The sequence below is a fragment of the Nerophis ophidion genome, linkage group LG09 (genome assembly GCF_033978795.1).
Source record: "Nerophis ophidion isolate RoL-2023_Sa linkage group LG09, RoL_Noph_v1.0, whole genome shotgun sequence".
Classification (NCBI taxonomy): domain Eukaryota; kingdom Metazoa; phylum Chordata; class Actinopteri; order Syngnathiformes; family Syngnathidae; genus Nerophis; species Nerophis ophidion.
The window spans coordinates 26,841,071-26,866,499 of NC_084619.1; the positions used below are offsets into that span (position 1 = coordinate 26,841,071).

Sequence of the window (25,429 nt, forward strand, 5' to 3'; positions counted from 1 at the left end):
TATCTGATTATTAATCAATTAATCGAAGTAATAATCGACAGATTAATCGATTATCAAATTAGTTGTTAGTTGCAGAATATGTTCCCCTGGTGTCCAAAAAACTCTAAATTATGTCTTTGTTACTTAGAATATGTTCTCCATACTAAAGTGTTAGCAAAAACACATACCGTATTTTTCGGACTATAAATCGCTCCGGAGTATAAGTCGCACCCATGGCCAAACTATGAAAAAAATCCTGACTTATAGTCCGAAAAATACGGTAACTCTGTCTTAAATTTGAAAAAAAACATTTAAATTGAATTTTTCACTAAAGAAGAGTTTGTTGAATGCGCATATGAAACTGGTGGGGTTCGGTACCTCCAACAAGGTTAAGAAGCACTGGCATAGACAATAGAGACGTAATATTTGTTACAACAAGAACAATACTGTTGACTGGTAAGGGACCGCAAGGATCTATCAAAGCTCATTTATATAGCCCTTAATCAAAATTGGGCAGCACGGTGGACAGGCGCTAGTGCATGTGCCTCACAATAAAAAGGTCCTGGGTTCTATTCGATTCTCAGGGTTTTTCTGTGTGGAGTTTGCTTGTTCTTCCAGTCACTGCGTGTGTTCCCTCCGGGTAGTCCGGCTTCCTCCCACCTCTGACGACATGCACCTGGGGGTAGGTTTATTGGTAACACTAATTTGGCCCTAGTGTGTGAATGTGAGTGTGAATTCTGTCTGTGTTGGCCATGCGATGAGGTGGCTACTTGTACACAGCCTTCCGCCTGAATGCAGCTGAGATAGGCTCCATCCCCCCGTTTCCCCGAGAGGGACACCACAATGACATCCTTGGCTCTGATCCCACATCGGGGCAAGAAACAACTCAACACAATGAGAAACCTTGAAAGGTGAAAGGTGCAATGGATGCCGAGTGGATACGGTTCATAATGTGAGAGTCCAGTCCATAAAGGGTTCAGCAGGGCATCCTCTTGCATGTAGGAATGTAAACAAAATGCCTTGTTTTGGTGTGTTGTCATAGGTCAACAAGAAAAGCAATACATTAATCCATCCATCCATCCATTTTCTACCGCTTATTTCCGTGTTATAGTAAATTAGCATCCCTCAGTGTGCGGGAGGCACATGGCATATGACAAATAGTTGCATTAGAGAGTGTGCATGGACACGAGGACTTCACATGCAGGTGTGAAAATACAAAAAAAACAACTATTACAGAAATCAGACTAATTTAGTGTATGGAAACACAGTCACTGACGTCTGTGTTGGCATCACACTAAACAAAATAATTTTAAAAATAAGCAAAATAGACTGGTGGAATTAATCTTTTCTTTACATTAGAGAGCTTCTGACATAGTGACATTTCGGCCGATGTTTATTGGACTTTAGAGAGGCATTTGTCCAACTTTTAGATTTGTTTGAATTTAGGGATTAGATTAATGTTGGCCCTGCAATGAGGTGCCTACTTGTCCAGGGTGTACCCCTGCCTTCCGCCCCAATGCCGCTGAGATAGGCTCCAGCACTCCCGGCGACCCAGAAAGGGACAAGCGGTAGGAAATGGATGGATGGATTATTATGATATTTATTGTATAACTAAACCCGTCAAAGTAGCATTCAGCAATAACTCTTTCAGGATAAAATTGTATGCCTCGTTTGCTTGGTGTGTCAACTCATTTTCTCTGCCATGCTGTGGATCACTTTATATAGATCAAATCCTGTTATGACCAATGTTCTCATATTTCCCCAACATACATTTAACGGGCGATAAAGCCACACACAGCTTTTAAAGACCCCCTCTGGCGCTAATTCTGCCTGAGCGTTCACTCATGTGTATGCTACTTTGCGTGCATAGTAGTAAATATAAGCTATAGGGGGAGGGGGTGGTCTTCATGTACTGTACCACAGTAGGTTTTATCCCCCACCTTCATCCACCAATCTCCCCCGCCCCTCCTCCCAGCCTCTGGCGAGAGGGAGAGAGTTAATTTATCTTGCTCTCAATGGTGGGTAAGCAAATCCTGTCAGTTGAGAGTTATTCAGAGTAATTATCCCCCCTCTGCGTTCCCTAATAGGGGTTCAGCCCCCCTTTGTCCCGCTTGGTCACTGGGTTTCCATGGCGAGATCGCGTCCAGCAGAGGCATCGGGGCCAAGCCTTGCCATTGTCAGCATGTTGTTGGTCCTGGAGGCGACACTTGGCTTGACACCGTGGAACAACATGGAGACAGACTAATGTTTTGGAACACTCTTGCATGGATGTGCAACTGGCACTAGCAAGACACTCAGTCCCAACCCTGGTTAATCTGCAAGAACAAAAGCAACCACACACGCCATCTTGTCCTAATCACCCAGCGTATGTGTCTTACCTGCATTTTATTAGCAGCTGTGCTTTCAAAACCTCTTTCCTGATTCCAACCTTAACTCCCTCTGCTCTCATCTTGTCACCGGCTGTTGTACGCTTATCAAAAATGACCCACACACCAACCACTAGCTTTACTGCGTCACGCCATTTCATTGAATCTTTTGAATATGAAGCCCAGGTCTGTTGGCCTTTGTCAAGCACAACTGATAAAATCTGACACCACACTTTCCCTCAACCTTCTTTATTTATTTATTTATTCCACAGCGTTAGCCAAGCCTGTATTTGCATACACATATGGTCCTGCCAATCCAACAAAAATCTCTTGGAAAGCATCTTCTACGCCGCTTTCAGAAAATGGCAACAAACAACTTCACACACACATATTGCTACTATGGTGAAGGAATCTGCCTCAACAATATTCTTTTCTTAAATCATCGGTTGTCATCCTCGTGTTGATCCGGCTTCCTGTATTGTCTCCCACCACGCAAAAATAATTATACATCCTTATCTGTGGTGTGTAAGGCCAGGCGTACTCTCAGTCATTTAGACACTTAGTCATGCATTCTGTGACGGCTTATAGGCAAGTATGTGTGCCTCCTAATAGGTTATGAAAGAGTGCCTTCTGTTTGTCAAGTGGACAGCTGGTAGAAACCTGAGCTAAGGATTTAGGAGTTATAGAATGTGCAACGGTCAAAAAATCCGGGTCAGGCCTCATTTGGTCATTAGAATAGCATAACCAATAATGTCCGATGTGTCAAGGGTTCATCGAGAGTGTCAGTTGTTCTGTTGACAGACTGAAAAGTGTGTTTTGCATGGTTTATCTACATGCACACACTTGCTGCCCAATTTGAAATTAGGATTACAAACATCTCAAGGCTTACCTCTGAATTTGTTAATCAACCCGAGTTCGCCTCGACAGCAACAGTTTGGGAACGGTGTGTGCTACACCGTTGGGATGAACCAAAACAGAGATTGGGATTTAGGCCTTCTCTCTGACCAAAACATTTTATTTTGGATGAATGGAGAAACGATTCCTTCCAGAAAAGTGAAACCTAATATAGTTGCAAAGAAGGCTCTAATTTTCTTTTATATTCACTTCCTGTAATTGTAAATGGCTATATACGGTAGCCAATATGTGTTCATTTGCTCAATTGAACCTTTGACTTAAACCATCCATACATCCATTTTCTACCGCTTGTCCCTTTTGGGGTAGCAGTGGGTGCTGGAGCCTGCAACCAACAACCACAAATCCCAACAGAATGAGAGTTAAGTCGAGCAGCGCTTGGCAGTGAGCTAAAAGCTCTGACCTGCTAGCTCATTACCTGGCATGGCTTTTAAGGTGTCAGAAAAAGTACGGTACACCAAGTACTACCGCACAGCCACACAAGCTAGCATGCATTACATATATTTGTAGCGCTGAAATAATTGACAAATAAGTGTTAGTTAAACCATTACATTGTTATATTCATTCTGCAAAAAATACTGCCGGAATCTAGCACCCACCTGTTGTTCGGGGCAGATTTAAACAGATACATATATTTTAATATAAGGTTTGTCTCAGGCAGACATGCTGATGATAGTCATTGAACTGAACTGAAGTGAATCCCCCCCCCCCCCATTGGGTTTCATCAAAACCCTAAGCTAATTAGAGGCGGTCCTTGTAGCCTAAATGGTTCCTCTTCGCCTCGTCTATCTTCCTCTTCAGTAAGTTACAGCCGCTATTGTCAGGATTGACCTTGACTGAAACACAAAATTAGCATAGTTGTCAAAGACTTTTAGAAGGTAGAAGTGTGTACACAAACCTGCATGCTTGGGGGCACTTGTGTAATTTCCCTTCCTCATTGCAGTATGGGCTACATCTCACTCATCACTGCATGCACCCACCTCCTTGACAGATGCAAACAAACACTTGTCCAACTTGAGCAAGATGTACACAGTTGTTGCGGCATCTGTCTTTGGACAGTACTGAAGATTATTGCCTGGCCTAGACAGGGTGTGTGAAAGCTATTAGATGAAAATATATTCAGTATGGCAGGTCTCCCCTGAGCCACCTCCTGCCCCTTGCAGGCCCTCTGCCTCGCCACTGCTGTCTCCGATGGATGCCATGCATATTTTATTGAGATGATACAAACCTTGATGGCTGCAGCCACGGGCCATAGGAATGTCAGATATATTGTAACTCAGACAAAAATATAATAAGCTCAAGGACAAGGTGCTTAATGGGAGCAACCCAAACAAATGAGGCATCGGGAGAATGTGAAATACGGTACTTCCAAAGTCAAGTTCCAATATTTTATCTCTCTAAATAATCTGCACACTGTATTTTCTTTACTTGGAAAGTTAAATTTATTTCTAGGAAGTGATGAGGTGAGGCTTACATACATCATATTTTTTTTGCAATTCATAGGCAAATTCTTGAAGGTTCAAGGTTCTCCAGATTTATCCTAGTGATGCATCCAAGTAGGACAAAGGATCAAATTACTTTTGTCCTCCTTCTTTGTGCACGTCCATCAGTCACAGCCACACCGTAGATCAAGTTTCGTGATCCTGTGCATGGGCTTTTGCTACTCCTCATAATGTAATATTCATTCATCTAGGCTGTTTGAAACAAAATACAGTGGTAGCCCATTTTTTATTTCCTTATTAAGGTTCAGCATAGTGCCTCTCAAAGCCACTGATCGTACTCCATATGGTAACTCTGTATTTTGTCCAAGTGTGTCCTAAAGGTTTTAAAAGTCATTTGTCAAGTGTGATAAAATGGTTAAAAATTAAATTGGAGAAAATCAATTTTCTTTGGGTTACTACCACAGTGATAATTCATTGTAATAGTATTTTTTTCTACTTGTTTATGTATGTTTGAAAGAAAAAAGATAAATATTATGATCTAAATAACATGCAAAATGGTGTAGTAATATTGAATAGAAGTGCTGCCACAGTGATGCAGCTTTTAGCTTCATGTTTCATACATACATCCCATGATGGTGAATAGCAGGAGGCCACTTAACTCAATTTCTCCTCCTGTCTTTCTCCCTAACACTACTTTTCTTTTTCACCTCCCACTTGAAGTCATTATGTGTTTTTTTATTTTGCCCTGCAGGGTTAGAAAGTGGTGGCGTGACATTAAAAGAGCCCGCCTCAGAGGGGGAAATTGAGAGCTCTGCACGCGTCACGCTTCGCTGCCACATTGACGGACACCCACGGTTAGTCCTCAATTCCAATATTTAACATGCAATGTACAAGAAAATGTATCAGTCTGTCCTAACCTCATTTATTCTCCTTCTCAGGCCTACATGCCAATGGTTCAAGGACGGGGTGAAGTTGACGGAGAAGAGTCATCAGATCAACAATAAGGAGCGTACGCTCACCTTCAAAAGCGCCACTCCGGACGACAGCGGCCTGATCTACTGCTGCGCCAAAAATGCAGCGGGTCATGTCTGCAGCAATAGCAACTTTACTCTCAACATCATAGGTCAGTGTTATGTCAAAATTGAGCATCTAATGACACAACATGGGCTCAGTTTTCCATGTTTTAGGAATTGGATTTAACATTTCCTGTTTTACAGTGGGGCAAAAAAGTATTTAGTCAGCCACCGATTTTGCAAGTTCTCCTACTTAAAATGATGACAGAGGTCTGTAATTTTCATCATAGGTACACTTCAACTGTGAGAGACAGAATGTGAAAAAAAAATCCAGGAATTCACGTTGTAGGAATTTTAAAGAATTTATTTGTAAATTATGGTGGAAAATAAGTATTTGGTCAACCATTCAAATCTCTCACTGATGGAAGGAGGTTTTGGCTCAAAATCTCACGATACATGGCCCCATTCATTCTTTCCTTAACACGGATCAATCGTCCTGTCCCCTTAGCAGAAAAACAGCCCCAAAGCATGATGTTTCCACCCCCATGCTTCACAGTAGCTATGGTGTTCTTGGGATGCAACTCAGTATTCTTCTTCCTCCAAACACGACGAGTTGAGTTTAAACCAAAAAGTTCTATTTTGGTTTCATCTGACCACATGACATTCTCTCAATCCTCTGCTGTATCATCCATGTATCCATTTTGGTATAAACTCAACTTGTCGTGTTTGGAGGAAGAAGAATACTGAGTTGCATCCCAAGAACACCACACCTACTGTGAAGCATGGGGGTGGAAACATCATGCTTTGGGGCTGTTTTTCTGCTAAGGAAACAGGACGATTGATCCGTGTTAAGGAAAGAATGAATGGGGCCGTGTATCGTGAGATTTTGAGTCAAAACCTCCTTCCATCAGTGAGAGCTTTGAATGGTTGACCAAATACTTATTTTCCACCATAATTTACAAATACATTCTTTAAAATTCCTACAACGTGAATTCCTGGATTTTTTTTTTCACATTCTGTCTCTCACAGTTGAAGTGTACCTATGATGAAAATTACAGACCTCTGTCATCATTTTAAGTAGGGGAACTTGCAAAATCGGTGGCTGACTAAATACTTTTTTGCCCCACTGAATATACAATATGTTTACTTTACTGGAGTGCACTGTAGTAGACCATTAGTGTATTTGTATTTCCGCTTGCTAATTTCAGCTTGTTTTTGCATTTTGTTTGCTTGTGTGACACTTAATGTTGTTGCCAGTGCACCACAGAGAGAAATTCAGTACATTCAGCATCTGCCTTGGAAACCCAATGCCCGCTTCAGACTAATTAGCCAGCTGCAACACACACACACACGCTCACACGCACACATTCACACACACTCACATGTAATATTAGCACCTGTTTAATTGTTGAGTTTCCAGTTACTGTATTATTACCAGTGGCACTTCCATGGGGCTTCTTTTTGAGGCAGCCTTTACAGATAAGCAGTTTTGCAAAGCAGTCACAGCTTTGCCGCAAACCTCCTGGGGAGGGCAGGTGACCTATGAGTGTTCTGCAAAGAGTAATTTGGCCTTTAATCATAATTACTCCAAGCCATATAGAATTATAACGGGGTATACGTAGAGTACCACTTTCTAAAGCTATTACATGAAAGCAAATTTCCAATAGCCATACAATAATGCAGATGTTCTGTTTTTGTGACGACATCATTAAACAAATCAACATCAATGAGTTTCTCAGAGATTCCATTGTGGCATTTCTTCTGTAAATTGAAATGCTCACATTTTTGCAGCACTGCAACTATCATTTATGTGACTGCTCTTGCTTGAAGGCTTTCTCACTCCTTTGTAAACTGTTAGACTGAGAAAGGTTGGCGTAGCGGATTTAGACAACGAATGTAGTTTCATTTAAATCAATTTTAAACTCATTTATTTTCTGCCAAACATTTTGACTATTCATTTTGTATATTTGCAGTTTTTAAAACTAGTGACTACAAACCCCGTTTCCATATGAGTTGGGAAATTGTGTTAGATGTAAATATAAACGGAATACAATGATTTGCAAATCATTTTTAACCCATATTCAGTTGAATATGCTACAAAAGACAACATATTTGATGTTCAAACTGATAAACATTTTTTTTTTGCAAAAAAATCATTAACTTTAGAATTTGATGCCAGCAACACGTGACAAAGAAGTTGGGAAAGGTGGCAATAAATACTGATAAAGTTGAGGAATGCTCATCAAACACTTATTTGGAACATCGCACGGGTGTGCAGGCTAATTGGGAACAGGTGGGTGCCATGATTGGGTATAAAAACAGCTTCCCAAAAAATTCTCAGTCTTTCACAAGAAAGGATGGGACGAGGTACACCCCTTTGTCCACAACTGCGTGAGCAAATAGTCAAACAGTTTAAGAACAACGTTTCTCAAACTACAATTGCAATAAATTTAGAAATTTCAACATCTACGGTCCATAATATCATCAAAAGGTTCAGAAAATCTGGAAAAATCACTCCACCTAAGCGGCATGGCCGGAAACCAACATTGAATGACTGTATCCTTTGATCCCTCAGACGGCACTGTATCAAAAACCGACATCAATCTCTAAAGGATATCACCACATGGGCTCAGGAACACTTCAGAAAACCACTGTCCCTAAATACAGTTCGTTGTGACATTTAAAGCTAATTAATGCTCTACTATGCGAAGCGAAAGCCATTTATCAACAACATCCAGAAACGCCACCGACTTCTCTGGGCCCGAGATCATCTAAGATGGACTGATGCAAAGTGGAAGTGTTTTGACGAGTCCACATTTCCAATTGTTTTTGGAAATATTCGACATTGTGTCATCCGGACCAAAGGTTAAGCAAACCACCCAGACTGTTATCGACGCAAAGTTCAGAAGCCAGCATCTGTGATGGTATGGGGGTGCATTAGTGCCCAAGGCATGGGTAACTTACACATCTGTGAAGGCACCATTAATGCTGAAATTTACATACAGGTTTTGGAACAACATATGCTGCCATCTAAGCGCCGTCTTTTTCATGGACACCACTGCTTATTTCAGCAAGACAATGCCAAGCCACATTCAGCACGTGTTACAACAGCGTGGCTTCGTAGAAAAAGAGTGCGGGTACTTTCCTGGCCCGCCTGCAGTCCAGACCTGTCTCCCATCGAAAATGTGTGGCGCATTACGAAGCGTAAAATACGACAGCTGAGACAGCTGAGACTGTTGAACGACTGAAGCTCTACATAAAACAAGAATGGGAAAGAATTCCACTTTCAAAGCTTCAACAATTAGTTTCCTCAGTTCCCAAACATTTATTTAGTGTTGTGTGATGTAACACAGTGGTGAACATGCCCTTTCCCATCTACTTTGGCAAATATCTTGTCTTTGTAGTGCATTCAATTGAATATGGGTTGAAAAGGATTGGTAAATCATTGTATTCCGTTTATATTTACATCCAACACAATTTCCCAACTCATATGGAAACAGGGTTTGTAGTAGGGTTTCTATCAACATTTTTTTTTATATTTGGGTAAAGCGGTGGTTTTGATAAGCCAAAGTTCAATGAAACATTCAGTGTGACCTCATTAAGTAGGGCCTATGAGGTGTTGACACACACAAGCACCTGAGGGCCTGTGCTGCTGTTGGCAGCTTTTAATAAATGACAGTGCACATACAGGAGAGCTTGATGGTCCAATGCTTACAGATGCAATCATGGAGATGTTTGTCTACTCTAACAGACAAGAGCTTTCCCCGTCCAGTGGTTACCCCTGAGGACCAGGTGGTTCTGAGGAATGAAGAAGCTGTGTTCCACTGCCAATTCACAGCCGTGCCGCCTCCTACGCTGGAGTGGTACCATGAAAATGAGCTGCTAGTGAACAAATCTCGGTAAATGCTTATGCAAAACTCTTGTATTTTTGCCGCGCAAATGTTTTTTCTTGTTCCGACATCTTTCTCCTCTGTTTTCTTCTCCATTATGCCTAATAAGTTTCAGCTCTGCTTGTCATACTGTGTAGCAATGGTGCATTCTCTGGAGCCCTATAAACTAGAGCCCTTGAGTCGTACTCTGTTTTGTTTTTGCTGTTGCAGCTCAAGCTGGAGATGAATTGCACTTTAAGGAATGCTATTACTGAAATATGAATGCTGTAAAGTTCCTCTATAATCTACTATACTTCATTTTAACATGACTGTTTTCTCTTGAGAGGCATTGTAGGTCTCCAGTGTTCTTGCACAGAGTGGAAAAAGCGCTCAAGCTGCAATCAGCTTACCATATCCCCTGTAAACATGTATGTAAGCTCTCGATCACGTGTGTTAAGCTGCAAGTCGGCAGGAAACTATAAAAAAATAAATCTGCAATTTTTTTATATGATTTAAGTTTTTTAAATAATTACCAGTTTGTTTATGTTTCTTGTAGGGATGTAACGGTAAACAGTCTGATAAACAGTGGTGAAAATCCAGACAGTTATTAAAACTGTTTACATTTTTAATTATCGAAAAAAAAAATCATCCATTAATGCATTTTAGGCAATACTGCTCATTTCCTGGAAACTCAGTCGTTTCGCTTGATAAAAAATAGCGGAAAGCAACGACGCGGACCTTGTTCCAGAGATTTGCCCTCCTAGTAAACGGAGCCGATCACTTTGTTTCACTTTATTTTTCTCGCTTCACTTCTGTAGCATAGTCTGTTGTGTGTTGAAGAGCGCATTGCTGTTATTAGATGGTGACAGGTGTGTACAAAATTGGAGACAGATGTATTTGTACCATATTATATAGTACACCGAGGAAGAGAAAAATATGTGATGTTGCTCTCATTTTCCCACTCATCTGCTGTGACAGAGTTTTTAACATGTGGAAACATGCAGCAGGCAATGTGTAGGGAACGTTGCCACAACTGGTTTATAAACTCTTGCCATTTGTTTACTGGGATGGCCGCTCGTACTGTATTTAACCGCTAACTTCATCAGTGTTCCAATAACATCAATAATAGCTTCAAATTTTTTGTCATCTCATCAAATTGAATGCAGGCTGTGAACTGTCCAACATGCCGGGTTGTCAGTGAGGCACAAAGATTGTGTATTATCATGACAGTTTACTTTTGTTTGACTGAACCATATGGTGTTGTTGGAGAAGAACAAAGCTTGTTTATTAGACTCTGTCTTCATGAGCCAAACAGCAATGTGTTTTATATTGATATCAAATATTAAACACCATGTTTTTTACATTTCTCATTTTAAAAAATATTTCTTTAAAAACCATTCATGTGACATGGCCTTTTTTTAATGTTTTATGATGTATTATTAATTCCTATATGACATTTTTCTGCTCAAACTCCTCATGGATCACTCCTGGTACAGCATGTACATGTACACACATTAATACATGTAAATGTACATTAGTTAAAAAAAAATACTCTCTCTATCAAAATGTTTGAATAGCATCATGTAATGAAAAAAACCTGACACGTTGATAATAATAATGAAGTAAAACACAAATATCTGTCTTTAATTATACTGCTAACGTTTATTTATAGCATTTTATTACAAATTACATGATAGCGTCACATTCACACTCCACCAAAACAATGTTTTACATAACATAATGAATAATCCCAATTAATAATTTTGATTTTAAAATTCATAAAATAACTATAATTAGTATTTTGGCCATAATTGTGCAACCTTGTATGTAAGACAAGATGTCATACATTAACCCTATTTGTATCTATATGGACAAAGAGTGCAGTTATGTGTATATAATATGGCAATCAGATGCTATCTAGCAAAATGATTTATCTCTTATGTCCATAAGGCACCATCTTGCAAAAATTTCAAATGTATTTTATTTATTTATGTTATTTAATTTTGGTCTGCCATATTACTTTGTTTATAATGCTTGTGTTGTTTCCATATACACATTCAATTTCAACTTGAGGTACATGAACCACAGTGTTCTTATGTACAATATTTCTTCTCCAAAGGAATGAATTTTAAATGTTTTTTTAAATAATTTTTTTGTAAACCTGCTTAAAAGATTTCGGTATATATCAGGAAGGGGATTAATATGGCCCCATTAGCATACTTGCCAACCTTGAGACCTCCGATTTCGGGAGGTGGGGGATGGGGGTGGCGTGGTCGGGGGTGTAGTTGGGGGAGGGGGGCGTGGTGTGTGCGCAGTTGTGCACTGCACTTGCTAAAAGCCGTAGATGTTATTGTCACATATGCATGATTGATTGATTGATTGAAACTTATATTAGTTGATTGCACAGTACAGTACATATTCTGTCCAATTGACCACTAAATGGTAACACCCCAATACGTTTTTCAACTTGTTTAAGTCGGGGTCCACGTTAATCAATTCATGGTACAAATATATACTATCAGCATAATACAGTCATCACACAAGTTAATCATCATAGTATATACATTGAATTATTTACAATCCGGGGGGTGGGATGAGGAGCTTTGGTTGATATCAGTACTTCAGTCATCAACAATTGCATCAACAGAGAAATGGACATTGAAACAGTGTAGGTCTTACTTAGTAGGATATGTACAGCCAGCAGAGACCATTGTGAGTTCAGATAGCATAAGAACAAGTATATACATTAGAAATACATTTCATTATTTACATTAGGTTATTTACAATCCGGGGAGGTGGGATGTGAATAGAGGAGGATTAGTAAAGTGTTGAAGTTGCCTGGAGGTGTTGTGGTGCATGTACAGTAGATGGCAGTATTGTCCTGTTTAAGCGTGTCACATGCTGTTTACGGCAGACAAACTGCTTTACGGTAAACGTAAACGTGACTGCTTTTGTTGTGTGTTGTTACTGCGCTGGAAGGATGTTAATGAGACTGCCTAACAATAAACCCACATACGAAACCAAGAATTCGCCCTCGATCATTCTAAAGTTTTAACATCATTGGGCAGGCACACTGTTTATAATGTGGGAAAGCAGACGTGAAAGGAGGCTGTCCTCACTCAGGTCCGCATGGAGCTGGAGGGGGCATGGCCTCCAGCTCTGCCTGAATTTCGGTAGATTTTCGGGAGAAAATTTGTCCCAGGAGGTTTTCAGGAGAGGCGCTGAATTTCGGGAGTCTCCCGGAAAATCCGGGAGGGTTGGCAAGTATGCCCATTAGTCACGATACGTGAAACGTGATAATCCTTGGGTGTGCACTATCCACTGTAGCCGCCAGATAGCAGTAGAGTGTTGAATATCTTCAAATGTGTTTTGTGGCAATTCCAACTTTGACCACAGTGTCAGTTGCTATGCTGAGTGGCGCTTTCCATCATTTTCAGCAGACTGCATTGCAAAAATGATTAACCTTCCCCTCTTCCTCTCATGCAAAAGTACTTTTTGAAAATTTTGAGCACATTTAAGAATACCATGATGATAACCGTGATAAAATTTGTTCATCCATCCATTTTTCTACCGCTTGTCCCGTTTGGGATCGTGGGGGCTGATGCAGCCTATCTCAGCTGCATTCGGGCAGAAGGTGGAGTACACCCTGGACAAGTCGCCACCTCATTGCAGGGCCAACACACATAGACAACATTCACACTCACATTCACCCCCAAGGGCCAATTTAGTGTTGCCAATCAACCTATCCCAGGTGCTTGTTTCTGGAGCTGGGAGTAAGCCGGAGTACCCGGAGGGAACCCACCTGCGATGAGGTGGGGATCTGACCACGATGTACCCCGCCTTCCGCTCGAATGCAGCTGCGATAGGCTCCAGCACCCCCCGCGACCCCAAGAGGTGATGGATGGAACTTTGGTCATAAGGACCGTGATAAGAAGTTTTTAAACCATGACATCCCTAGTTGCTTGGTGTGTTACACAACATGCAACACAAAGCCCTGTTGCTGCAGTTTCACCTAAAGCCTGTTGGTCCGATTTTTCAGAGGTGGACAACATCCCACTGCATCTCTCTCTGCATGTGTGTGAACATAAACAGAATACGTATGTAATATAGATTTTTGTTGAAATTTATAGGTCTGCATGGCCAGCTGCCAGTGCTAGAATGGGAAATAAACAACTAGCTAATATGGTATTCGTCCTTTCAGCACCAGTTTATTAGCCCTGCAGACGACACGACAATATGTTATTGCCTCCATATTTTTTGCTGAAGCTGCTACTTATTGTAAAGTCTTTTCCACATAGTAAGTGTGCAAGCTACCTGCAAGTGTTTGCAGAAACATCATTACCTTGGTAGAGTAAATATCTTTTGTGTGCCTGAAAAGTCAGTAACCATTTGAGTTATTTGAAAATAAGGGCTCCAGTGCAGCCTGTTTGTGTTTATTGATTAGGGTGTATGAAAGCAACAGAAGAATGCAGCTCTCTGCGCCCCATCTGAGCCCTGCTTTATGTCTGTGAAAAATAATAAGAAAAAAATAACATAACTGAAAAACAATTTTCGGCAGTGAGGGAACTTTTCCCCTATCACCCAGTCACGTTGAGAGATACGTGTGAAAACACTTCTCACTATGTATTTCATGTTACTGTAAACTTCCTCCAAACTGAAAGCTTCCTCCAAAGTGAAGTTATCTTCCACTCAATAGTGGTGCGGGAAACACTCAGAGCTGGTTTTAATCTCAAAACAGGGGAAGAACAAAAACATAGAAATACCCAAAACTCTTTTCAAGATTTGCCTGTGTGCATATTCAGTAATGACCTGTATGTCTTGGAATAATTCTGTAATCAATGAATCATGTATTGCGCTCCACCACTAGTCACATAATTCTTTATCTTACTAGAACATATTTGGAAGTCCTATGATTCCAGTTACATGTGGGGACAGTTTGAGATAGACACTTTTGTGTTCCCGCATTAAAAGTGCTTAAATGGGACCTATGATGAACTTTGTCTTTTCTGACTTATTAATGTTGTTACAATGGTGGATACTTATGTGAAACAATGTCAACACATCATACTATCAGGCTCATGCATTTGGAGGCCTTTGTTTGCTGCATTTTGCAGTCTGACTGCATTGTTATGTCAGAGCGAGGTGGATGTACTTATTTTGACGTTAATGGTGAACTCCCCTTTTTTGGGGAAATTTGCCTATCGTTTACAATAATTATGAAAGACATGACGACAGATGTGTTTTTTTAAAATACATCCGAAATGCATTATAAATTTTAAATAAATGAGATCAAAAGTCTGCTTACAAATCCTACTCCTTTTCGAACATGTTGAAAAGAGAAACTGGAAATTGTGATGTATCATGTTGTATGCTTGCATGTTCGAAATAAACTCAAACTCAAACAAACAATGGAGACAATGGGAGCCGCTCTATTCTGCCTATTAAGCCCTTAAAAACATCCAAACACCTCAATTACAGTTTTATTTACATGATGTAAATATATATGTAATGTAGTAATGGCCCATTTATAATAACATTTAATATTTATGTATTTTGATCGTTTTAACATACATAGCGCAATAATTAAAGAAAAGACATCAAAACTTTCACTGTTTTTTAACAAAATCACTAATCATTACTCACTGCAGACTTTATGAAAGCCAAAAACACAATAAATCATCACTTACTGTACAATGTCTGCTTTCACTATGATGCCGACTGATAGAATCTTTTTATATTTCCGTTTTAGATGAAAAATTACTCAAAATCCTCGCGAAGAAAGCGGGGTGACACCGAGCGTCTTTGTAGTTCTCGCCATTTCCGGCTCTAAATTGTCTGTCACAGTGTACCAACTTGGTGGAATATGTCCTTGTTCTTCAATTATCCAGGTGAGAGGGATAATTTATGATCTACAATAAAGTTTGACGAGCTAAAGAAACGAAGAAGCAGCTGATCAGTCGATTATGTCAACATTGGCACGCAAGCTCATGATCACGGCACCGCTGTAAATAGTTTGTCTGCTTTAGCTCTTATAATACAATATCACTAATACTTGATTCATGTTCAAGTCATAAAATATAAATGGAGTACTGTTGGTGCTTTTTAGATGGTCATTTATTGGGTTGTAGGGGCGGAATAGAGTTACTCTCATTGGCTCCGCTGTAAGCTGACTTATTACATTTATTTACGAGTTCGAATATGCTTTAAGAAAAAGAAAAATACATCCGCCATGATTATCATCATGATTGTGAACAAAAAAGTGCAGTTCCCCTTTAAAAGGGTCATATTATGATTTTTTTCTCCATTTAAAACACTTCCTTGTGGTATACATAACATGTAATGATGGTTCTTTGGTCAAAATGTTGCATAGATTATGTTTTACACACCGTTTTCAAGCTGCATTCTGACCGTCTCTTCAGGATGCGCCGTTTTGTGGGCAGCCTTATTTATGTGGCTCCACTTTGACGGAGTCTTCTCCTCGTCATCCATGTTGTAGTTTTTAGCACGTCAATAGCGAGTCTGAAAAATATTAGTTGAAACTACCATATTTTATGCAATATAGGCGGCTATTTTTTTCCCCAAGCTTTGAACCCTGCATCTTATACAAAGGTGCAGCTATGGAGTTTTCTTCGCTAACTGGTGAATTAGTAGAATGAGCAAATAAATCAAACTATGTACTAAAATTATCCCCTCTATGAAACTATTTAAACGCAAGGTGTTTAAAAAAGCACAAGGAAGAAGAACCTCGAAAATATTCTTGAACCTTATTAAAAAGGAGAAAAACATATTCAGCTCAAAGGATTAATAAAAACAGTAATGACTTCTCTGTTTGTTTAGCATTTTTACTTCCGTGTTACAGGCAACATTTGGAAATAATTACAGTATGTAAATAAATATTTACATTTTCTATTTAAATATCTCATTTCACAACATACCGGTATGTAAATGCAGCTTATAGTCTGGTGCGGCTACTATATGAAAACATTTTTTTTTCTTCTAAAATTTAGTGGTTGCTGCTTATATACCGGTGCGGCTCATAGTCCATAAAATACAGTATACGCTAATTTGTATTAAAAAAAAGGCAACAGCGGAGGATGCTTGCGCATGTACGAGCCAGTCTGAGGAAAGAAAAAAATAAGACACTTATTGACTACTGTGTAGGCTACAATGGTGGACTTGCGCTAAACTTTCTGAGTAAACTTCTACCAAACATGGCGATATCCACTAACGGCAAATGTTGGGAAAACGTCACAAGTCTTCCAAAGTCTAAACGGCTTGTTTGGAGAAAGTATGAAAGAAGGCAAGATTGTTTTAGAAATATCCCCGCCATGTCTCCATGGTTTGATATCAAGTTTAGGGACTTATGCAGATCCCATATACACAAAAACAGGTTCCTATAGGCAAGAAAAGTTGTTTTTGCACAATGGGTCCCCTTAAAGTAAAGCTCTGTTTCAGACTGAGGAAACACAAAAAAGGTAAGATAAAGTATTATTTTCATCTAATTCCGGCATACGCACTATAACACAGACGTGCAACATCCAGTGACATAAAAGCTGAAAAAAACAGCTTTTTTTATGCAGGTCTGAATCAATCAAAGACTGTGCATTTGTATCTAATATTGTGACTCGGTGAATCTATATGTTGTTTATGAAGTTTGTTTTGGACCTTGTCTGGAAAACAAAGTGTGAGGACTTTAAGATGTATATTTAAGCAGTGTACATTCTCAACTGATAAATTATGATACTTCTGCAGGGGGTGGCGCGTTGATTCATTTGCAGTCTGGGAACACCTTCAGAATCAAGTGTTTTTACGGATGAATGGACGGACAAAATGTTGTTGACCAATGGATTCTTCTGCAAAGAGGAGATCTACTGAACATTTAAAACTTCCATTTGCAGGATTTGTATGGTCATGAGAAACCAGGAAAACTTTCAAATGTAATTTCCAGGCCCTGGATTAGTTATGGAAAGTGTTTTCTCAGTGGTTTTGGAAAAGTAATGGAAATATATATAAAATTTCATTAATCCAAAAAAATCAATGGGTCATAATGAAATATAAATTTCTACAGACCACCGTGATATTTCTGTGTTTTGGAAAATGTATTTACTCCAGTCTGTGTGAGCATGTAGTGTGCAAGCGCCTACGAACTGCACGCATGCCCACCTGCTAGTTATTTCTGCTTGGGAAGTGACACTGCTGAAAAACGGTAGGCGAAGTGCATCTTCAAGAATACATGGCTCTTTACGGATAAAATATATTGTGGCTCGCAAACAACACTGACACAAGAGGTTCTAAATGCAAACAGTGCTGTTAAACATTTGACATTTCAAATATGGGTGAGGCAGCACTCGTTAACCACTTAGAGTGGAAATTACACAAAACTTTAGCAATAGTTGCTGGCAATGCAATACCTACAGGTAAGTTTATGACCGCTGATGCTATGAGAACAGCCAGCAACACAACTACGATTTCCACAGCAACAAAGCAGACCGCTTTGGACGTTTCTGTTGATAATTAAGTCTTCAGAGCCGAGATACTGGATACTAAAAATGCGTGAACTCATACTGCTCAGTCAAGTCATCCGAGGAAACAAGCTCTCTTTGCTGCATTTTGCCTTAAAGTGTACCTGTGGTGAGAACAAGTGTGCCTATGTCTATGCTTTTGGGCTTGACCTGCACTTTCGAAGACTCTTGCTGTCTTCAGCGTCCTAACAAACGCCATACGTTGTGGTGTTCAACAAAAGATTAAACCACTATTTGTACACCAAGTTGATTTTATACGTGAAGCAGAGGAATGGAGCAGAAGTAAAGACTAACTATGTTAATAGATGTATTTAAGGGTGCCTGTCTGGCGGTTCCTTATTGTTTTAGAGAGGACCAGTACATTTTACATTGAAACCTAAGTTTACTTTGTTTTATAATAATTAGTTAATTAGTATAATGATAAGTAATAATAATTACAATAATTAGTTTTCAGTGGTGCCATTGCGGTAAAATTATGTATTTTGGGGATTGAAATTCATTAAAAGGTTTTGTAGATGACATGGAAAATCATTGATGAAAATGTAAGAACCCTGCCTTTGTGTAATGTGCTGTTGTCTAAAACCTTTTGTCCTTACGGTGAGTCTTTGTTATGAGCTGTGTCACACGTTAAACTTCATCTATCCTGTCTGTAATTACTTCTCACCCTGTCTATCACTTGCACTGATCGAATGTTGAGCATGCCAGAGGTCAAGAATGGCCATTAGGATGGGCCTCCTAAATCACAAGACGTTACAAAAATAGCTCAAAATGTAGGACACTTATCTTTGTGTTATTACATAACGGTCTGAAAAAATGTGTTAGCCTTATTTCTAGATGCTGGATAGTTGGGAAACATGCCATGCTTGGTATTCATTGCACAGTTAATAAATACATGTTACTGATGTCACAGCAAAACATTTTATTTTTCCCCACAGTGTCTTCTTGCTCTCAAATGGCTCACTACTCATCACCCAGGTCAAGCCCAGGAACACAGGCTTGTACAAATGTGTTGGCCGCGGCGTCAGCGGATCCCAAGTGACACACGGGGCTTCCCTCCTCATAGCTGGTGCGCACACACACACTGCTGTTAGGCTGCTTGGAGATAAACACCTGAAATTCTGTTATCTGAGAGTGTGAGAGCATTTCAGTTGTGCACTCTTCAGCCATATCTCACCAGTGATAATCACATTTCCTTATCAATGACTGGACCAGCTGTATCCGCCACACTCTATTCAAACACTTTATTGCTTCCACTTTATATTTTTTTTCCTCCTGTAGTACCCTGGCTGCAGGCCATATTCATTTTCTTCCAAGTTGTAACATCACATAGCAGTCAACAACTGGTAACATTTAGCATACGCAAGCACTGCAAGTATAGGATTATGTACTTAAATCACATTGGTAATTGTATCCAAACTGATTAAAGTGTAATAAATTCTTCCTTAGCCTGTGCTGTTTATCAATACTTTTGATAGACATTAAAAATCCGATTGCTCTATTGATCAAATTATTAGTTATGTTTGAAATTCTATAATTAACACAATTCATTGCTTTGATACTTTATGATACTTTATAGCCATGCATGTCATGCATTATAGTATACACATACTATGTTCATAAATCTGTAGACAGAAATTGTGGACTTAAATAGAAATGGTAGAAACATTTCATGTGATTGTTGTGACCAACATTACCACCATGGCTATCAGTAATCATCAAAAATAATAATTGATTTTAGTGTTGTCAAACAATTACATTTTCTACTTAGATTAATCACACATTTTCTGTGTATTACTTCTCTTAATCCCAATTATTCCATTTAGTTTTTATATTTTTTTGTGTTTTTCATTTGGCATAAAAAAATATGTATGCACTCAACTTTATGTTCATGGTGATTATCCATATTAATGTGAACCAGTTACTCATTTTGTATAATTAATGTGGTATCTTAATCTAGTCAGGTTTTTTGATGCAGCTGCAGATTGGTTGATTGCATTAAAATGTTCAATCAAATTAAGATTTATGATGGATTAAGCCACATCAATGCATACATTTTGACAGCCCTAATTATTTTATCCTAGTAAAAATTGAAATTGGCCAAAGAAGCATTTATTTTTAGATGAGATCTTTGATTGAGATTGTAACCCGGATATAGACACATAAAAAACTATTGATGCCTGTTGCTTCTCCATGCTTCCAAAATGTATTTTAAAGTAGGGCCAAGGTGTATCACATCATTTTACTAATCAGTAAAACATCTTCTAATCAGGTTCTTTTCTCAAGAAAGTGTGTGCAAGTCAAATATTTTGAACCCACTTAAGGCTGGACTTTCTCTTTCTTTTGCTGTTCCAAGCATGTTTTTTCCTCCTCTCAAACTGTTGTGTTTAAAAATGAAATACTGTACAACTCCATCTGCAGTTTTAACCCAGTGAACCGCAGCTCAGTTTAAATACTTTAATTCACCTAATCTGATGGTAATCCCTGGAGGCATTAAAAGAGATTGTGTCACAATAGAATTCATTATTTGGTGACAAGTTTAAATAGTCTCTCCATCATAGTTCCACCTCCATTCAGTTCACCCACCAAACTCCTTGCACTGTACTTTCCCAGCTCAGCTTCTCTTTCATCTGCTCAAATATGTGCGTTCTCCTCTGTTCTTAATAACTGATTTGGATCTATGATTCTAAAGGGCTTGAAGCCAGTCACCGAACTGAGGTTTGTTGGCCAATAATGAGCATGGATCACATGCCACTTACTTGTATAGCTGCTGCAAGCTTTAATATGCTTCACCTCACACACACACACTCACTCATTTAATTCCCTTAGTTAAAACAACCTATCTGCTCAGTCTCCTACTGTTGCCTTTGTTACCCAATTACTGAGAATGTTTTATAAAAAATTGGATATCTGTGAGCTGGAAATAACTGTGCTCTAGGGTGCTCTATAAATTTAAAATCAGTGAGGCTTTGCTGACTTTGAAGATGATTTGATGATTATCTGGAGTCTCTTTTGAAAGAAAACTAATCTGCCAATTCTAACCGCTTCCTTCCTCTTTTTGCGTCACAGAGATTGATGACATGCTGTCCAAGACGTCCCAGGTTTTTACAGCAGACACCTTGCAGAGGGTTCCATGTAATCCCCCGCGGGGGAGACCCCAGCCTGCGGTCTGGTGGGAGAGGGAAGGTCAGCCAGTGCCCACTGAGGGACGAGTGTACCAGGATGGCTTGGATTTGGTCTTTAGTCCGACTGAGGCTGGCGATTCTGGAGTTTATACGTGTGTAGCTCAAAACAAGGCGGGCCGCAGGACACAGGAGGTCACCTTCACTGTGGCGAGTAAGTCAATAGCAAAGCTCTACTTCATTCAAACTGATTAGATTCTTTATTTGTCATTGCAGGTTTTACAACAAAACTTTGTTTGAACAATCCTCTATTAGTAGCATTCTATAAAAATTCTATATTTAGATATGCACATATATCGTATATTTTTGTATTTGTAAAAAATACATGTGATAAACACAGTTAAACAGGGTGAAGACAAAAACACAGAAGTTAAAAAAAAGTTATGTATAATATATTTACTGTATTTTCTGGACTCTAAACTGCACAGGTATATAGGCCGCACTCATTAAATTTTAGAAGAAGAAAGTATAAGATATGTACCAGTATGTTGTGAAATGAGATATTAACATTGAAATATTTTGCAAATGTTTATTTACATACCTTAATTGTTTGTAAACGGTGCCTGTAACATGGCAGTATAACAGATCATCAAACAAAACACAACAGTTATTGATATCTTTATTTATCCATTCTGAGATTAATAAGATTTTCAAATTTTTTAATGAGGTTGAAGATGTTTATCAGGGTTCTTCTTCTTAGAGCTTTGTAAACACTTTGAGGTTGAACAGTTTCTTAAAGTAAATTATTTTAGTTCATTGTTTGATTTATGACCTGCGATGAGATGGCTACTTGTCCAGGGTGTACGCCGCCTTCCGCCCGATTGTAGCTGAGATAGGCGCCAGCACCCCCCGCGACCTCAAAGGGAATAAGCGGTAGAAAATGGATGGACGGATGTTTGATTTATTTGCTTCATCCATTCCATAATTTATTTTTTAGGGTCTAAAAATTCCACAGATTAGCCACACTGCTGTATCAACTGCATGTTTCAAAGCATAGGAAAAAAGTAGCATCTTATAGTCCGGAAAATACGGTATCCTCGACATACTAAAAAATCATTTTTATTTTTCTTAATTTTGTTGTTGCATTTCATTTCAGGCCAATAAAAAATGACACTGGGCTGCAAATGGCCCCTTGTTTCTCTCCAATGAGGCCTAGTTCTAATACAGCGTGTGTAAAAGCTAAATGAGCTTGGTAAAACACTTGGACTCACTAAGGTGCCACTAAATCACAGCTGGGTCGCATGTCAATAAAAGTCAGATATGACTAATTTAAAAATATATGAATCAATTACTTATACCAGGGGTGTCCAAAGTGCGGCCCGGGGACCATTTGTGGCCCGCAGGTAATTGTTTTTAACAGCCCCATGGCACATTCTAAAAAATACGATTAAAAAAAATAAAAAACATAAAAAGTGGTATAACAAAGTAAACAGGTGAAATGTAACAAGAACCTGTTGCAATCTTTACTCTAATAACAAAAAGCTGCCATGCAGGCTGTTTCTTTCTTGAAAAAATAATAATGAATCAAAATCAATGTCATTATGAATTATTGACCTATTCAAGGCTCCATGCATCACATTAAATATTCCACTTTGAGATATTTTTGGGGGGAAATGTTGCATATGTTGTTTGCCATTTAAAAACCAAAGGGCCTAAAATGAACTAACAAAAAACAAACAACAGTAAAACTTATAGTTGACAGATAGATGTGAAGTTGATCTAGAGCAGGGGTCACGAACCTTTTTGAAACCAGGAGCTACTTCTTGGGCTCTGATTAATCCGAAGGGCTACCAGTTTGATACACACTTAAATAAATTGCCAGAAATAGCCAATTTGCTAAATTTACCTTTAATAAATAAATCTATCTACCGGTATATATAAAAAATGGGTATTTTTGTCTGTCATTCCGTCGTACATTTTTTTTTTCCTTTACGGAAGTTTTTTTTGTAGAGAATAAATGATGAAAAAAACACTTAATTGAACGGTTTAAAAGAGGAAAAAACAGGAAAAAAATTCAAATTTAATTTTGAAACATAGTTTATCTTCAATTTCGACTCTTTAAAATTCAACCGAAAAAAAGAAAAGAAAAACTAGCTAATTCGAATCTTTTTGAAAAAATTAAAAAAATTATTTATGGAACATCATTAGTAATTTTTCCTGATTAAGCTTGATTTTAGAATTTTGATGACATGTTTTAAATAGTTAAAATCAAATCTGCATTTTGTTAGAATATATAACAATTTGGACCAAGCTATATTTCTAAGACAAATCATTATTTCTTCTAGATTTTCCAGAACAAAAATTTTAAAAGAAATTCAGAAGACTTTGAAATAAGATTTAAATTAGATTCTAAAGATTTTCTAGATTTGCCGGAATAATTTTTTGGAATTTTAATCATAATAAGTTTGAAGAAATATTTCACAAATATTCTTTGTCAAAAAAATAGAAGCTAAAATGAATAAATAAATAAAAATGTATTTATTATTCTTTACAATAAAAAAAAAGAATTTACTTGAACATTGAATTAAATCGTCAGGAAAGAAGAGGAAATAATTTAAAAGGTAAAAATGTATATGTGTTTAAAAATCCTAAAATAATTTTTAAGGTTGTATTTTTTCTCTAAAATTGTCTTTCTGAAAGTTATAAGAATTAAAAATGTCTAGCAAAGCGAGACCAGCTTGCTAGTAAATAAATAAAATTAAAAAAATGGAGGCAGCTCACTATTAAGTGCTGCTATTTGAGCTATTTTTAGAACAGGCCAGCGGGCTACTCATCTGGTCCTTACGGGCTACCTGGTGCCCGCGGGCACCGCGTTGGTGACCTCTGATCTAGAGACTATTGTGTTAAAAGTTTTTAAAAAATACGATTTATTTTGAAAAACTTTACTGAGCAAGACCCTTTTAGACCCCCAATAAATTTAGTGGGACTTTTTTTTTTAAGTGTCATTGCTCAAAAAAATAGTAGCGTCCTTTTAATCAATGTTATGAGTTATTGACATTTTTTAAGGTTCCAATTATTATATCATCTAAAATATTCCACTTAAAAATTTTATTGGGTGAAAATAATGCATATTTTGTGTTTTTTCCATAAAAAAAAAACTGGGTTTTCTTTGACAAAAGGGCATGCAACTTAAATATTTAACAACTTTATATCGACAGATAGACCTAATGTTGATCTAGAGATTTAAACCTTGAATAATAATGATAATAACAATACTAAATAATGACATTTTAAATATTTTTTTTTACCAAAACCCTTCGGGGTCCCTGGGATCAAGCCTGAGTGGAGGCCTAAATGTATATTTTTTTATACATATATTGTATTGTTTTCTTTTTTATTAAAAATATCAAAATGGCCCCCTCTTGCTTTGATTTTTCAGTGTGCGGCCCTCAGTGGAAAAAGTTTGGACACCCCTGACTTATACACAAACTATCTGCTGGCAACTTTAAACTACAGTTAAAGCGCAGTGGTGCATCAACCAATAAATAGGGAAAAAATGGCCAATGTCTCTGTCCATTTACTGTATAATGTTCATTTACTTCCACGTTGTCACTGCTTGCCCTGCACTGGCTTGTAGTTGTTTATCTGGCACATAGGGTTTGGCGTTAACTGAAATAAACACAGTGCTAGAAGATATGGATCCCTTGAAGGATTTAATATAATACTGTATCAGTATATATTAAGAATATAGTAGTATTTTTTTTGTGAATATCTGCGCAGAAAGGAATACAAATCATGCAGCTCTGGTCAATGAGCAAATAGTTAACAGGTAAAGAAGAAAATGTACATTTTTGACGTTTTATGATCAAAATGATCCCACACTGCGGAATTATACCTTTTTCTTACTACCAATTAGATCAATGATGGCGATGAAAATCGACATCAAACACTGCATGCTATTATTCTGACCTAATTTACAGTAATGTGAGCTGTGATATCTGAGCCAAAAGAAGCATTTCCTGGTTAACACAGTTTGGTACTTTACAGTCAAGTGACACAGCAGCTCTATCAGTCACATGGTATATTTCTTAAACTGACTAATGCATCAAAGGACACAGTATCCCTCCTTGTGTTTCAGGCATCAATTGGTGATGTGTCTTGTTCGACTCATTACTGGTATATACTACATACAGTAAATCTATTAATA

General features: G+C 38.3%; 1 protein-coding gene across 1 annotated transcript in view; it reads left to right on the forward strand.

Annotated features, from left to right (window-relative positions):
• Positions 1–25,429, forward strand: part of ptk7b (protein tyrosine kinase 7b) — a 168,197-nt gene that overhangs the window by 123,228 nt on the left and 19,540 nt on the right. Inside the window, exons 3-7 of the mRNA XM_061910691.1 lie at positions 5,451–5,553; positions 5,638–5,822; positions 9,464–9,611; positions 19,039–19,169; positions 21,170–21,436. Of these exons, the coding sequence (XP_061766675.1) occupies positions 5,451–5,553; positions 5,638–5,822; positions 9,464–9,611; positions 19,039–19,169; positions 21,170–21,436 (834 nt within the window). The remainder of the gene's footprint in view (positions 1–5,450; positions 5,554–5,637; positions 5,823–9,463; positions 9,612–19,038; positions 19,170–21,169; positions 21,437–25,429) is intronic.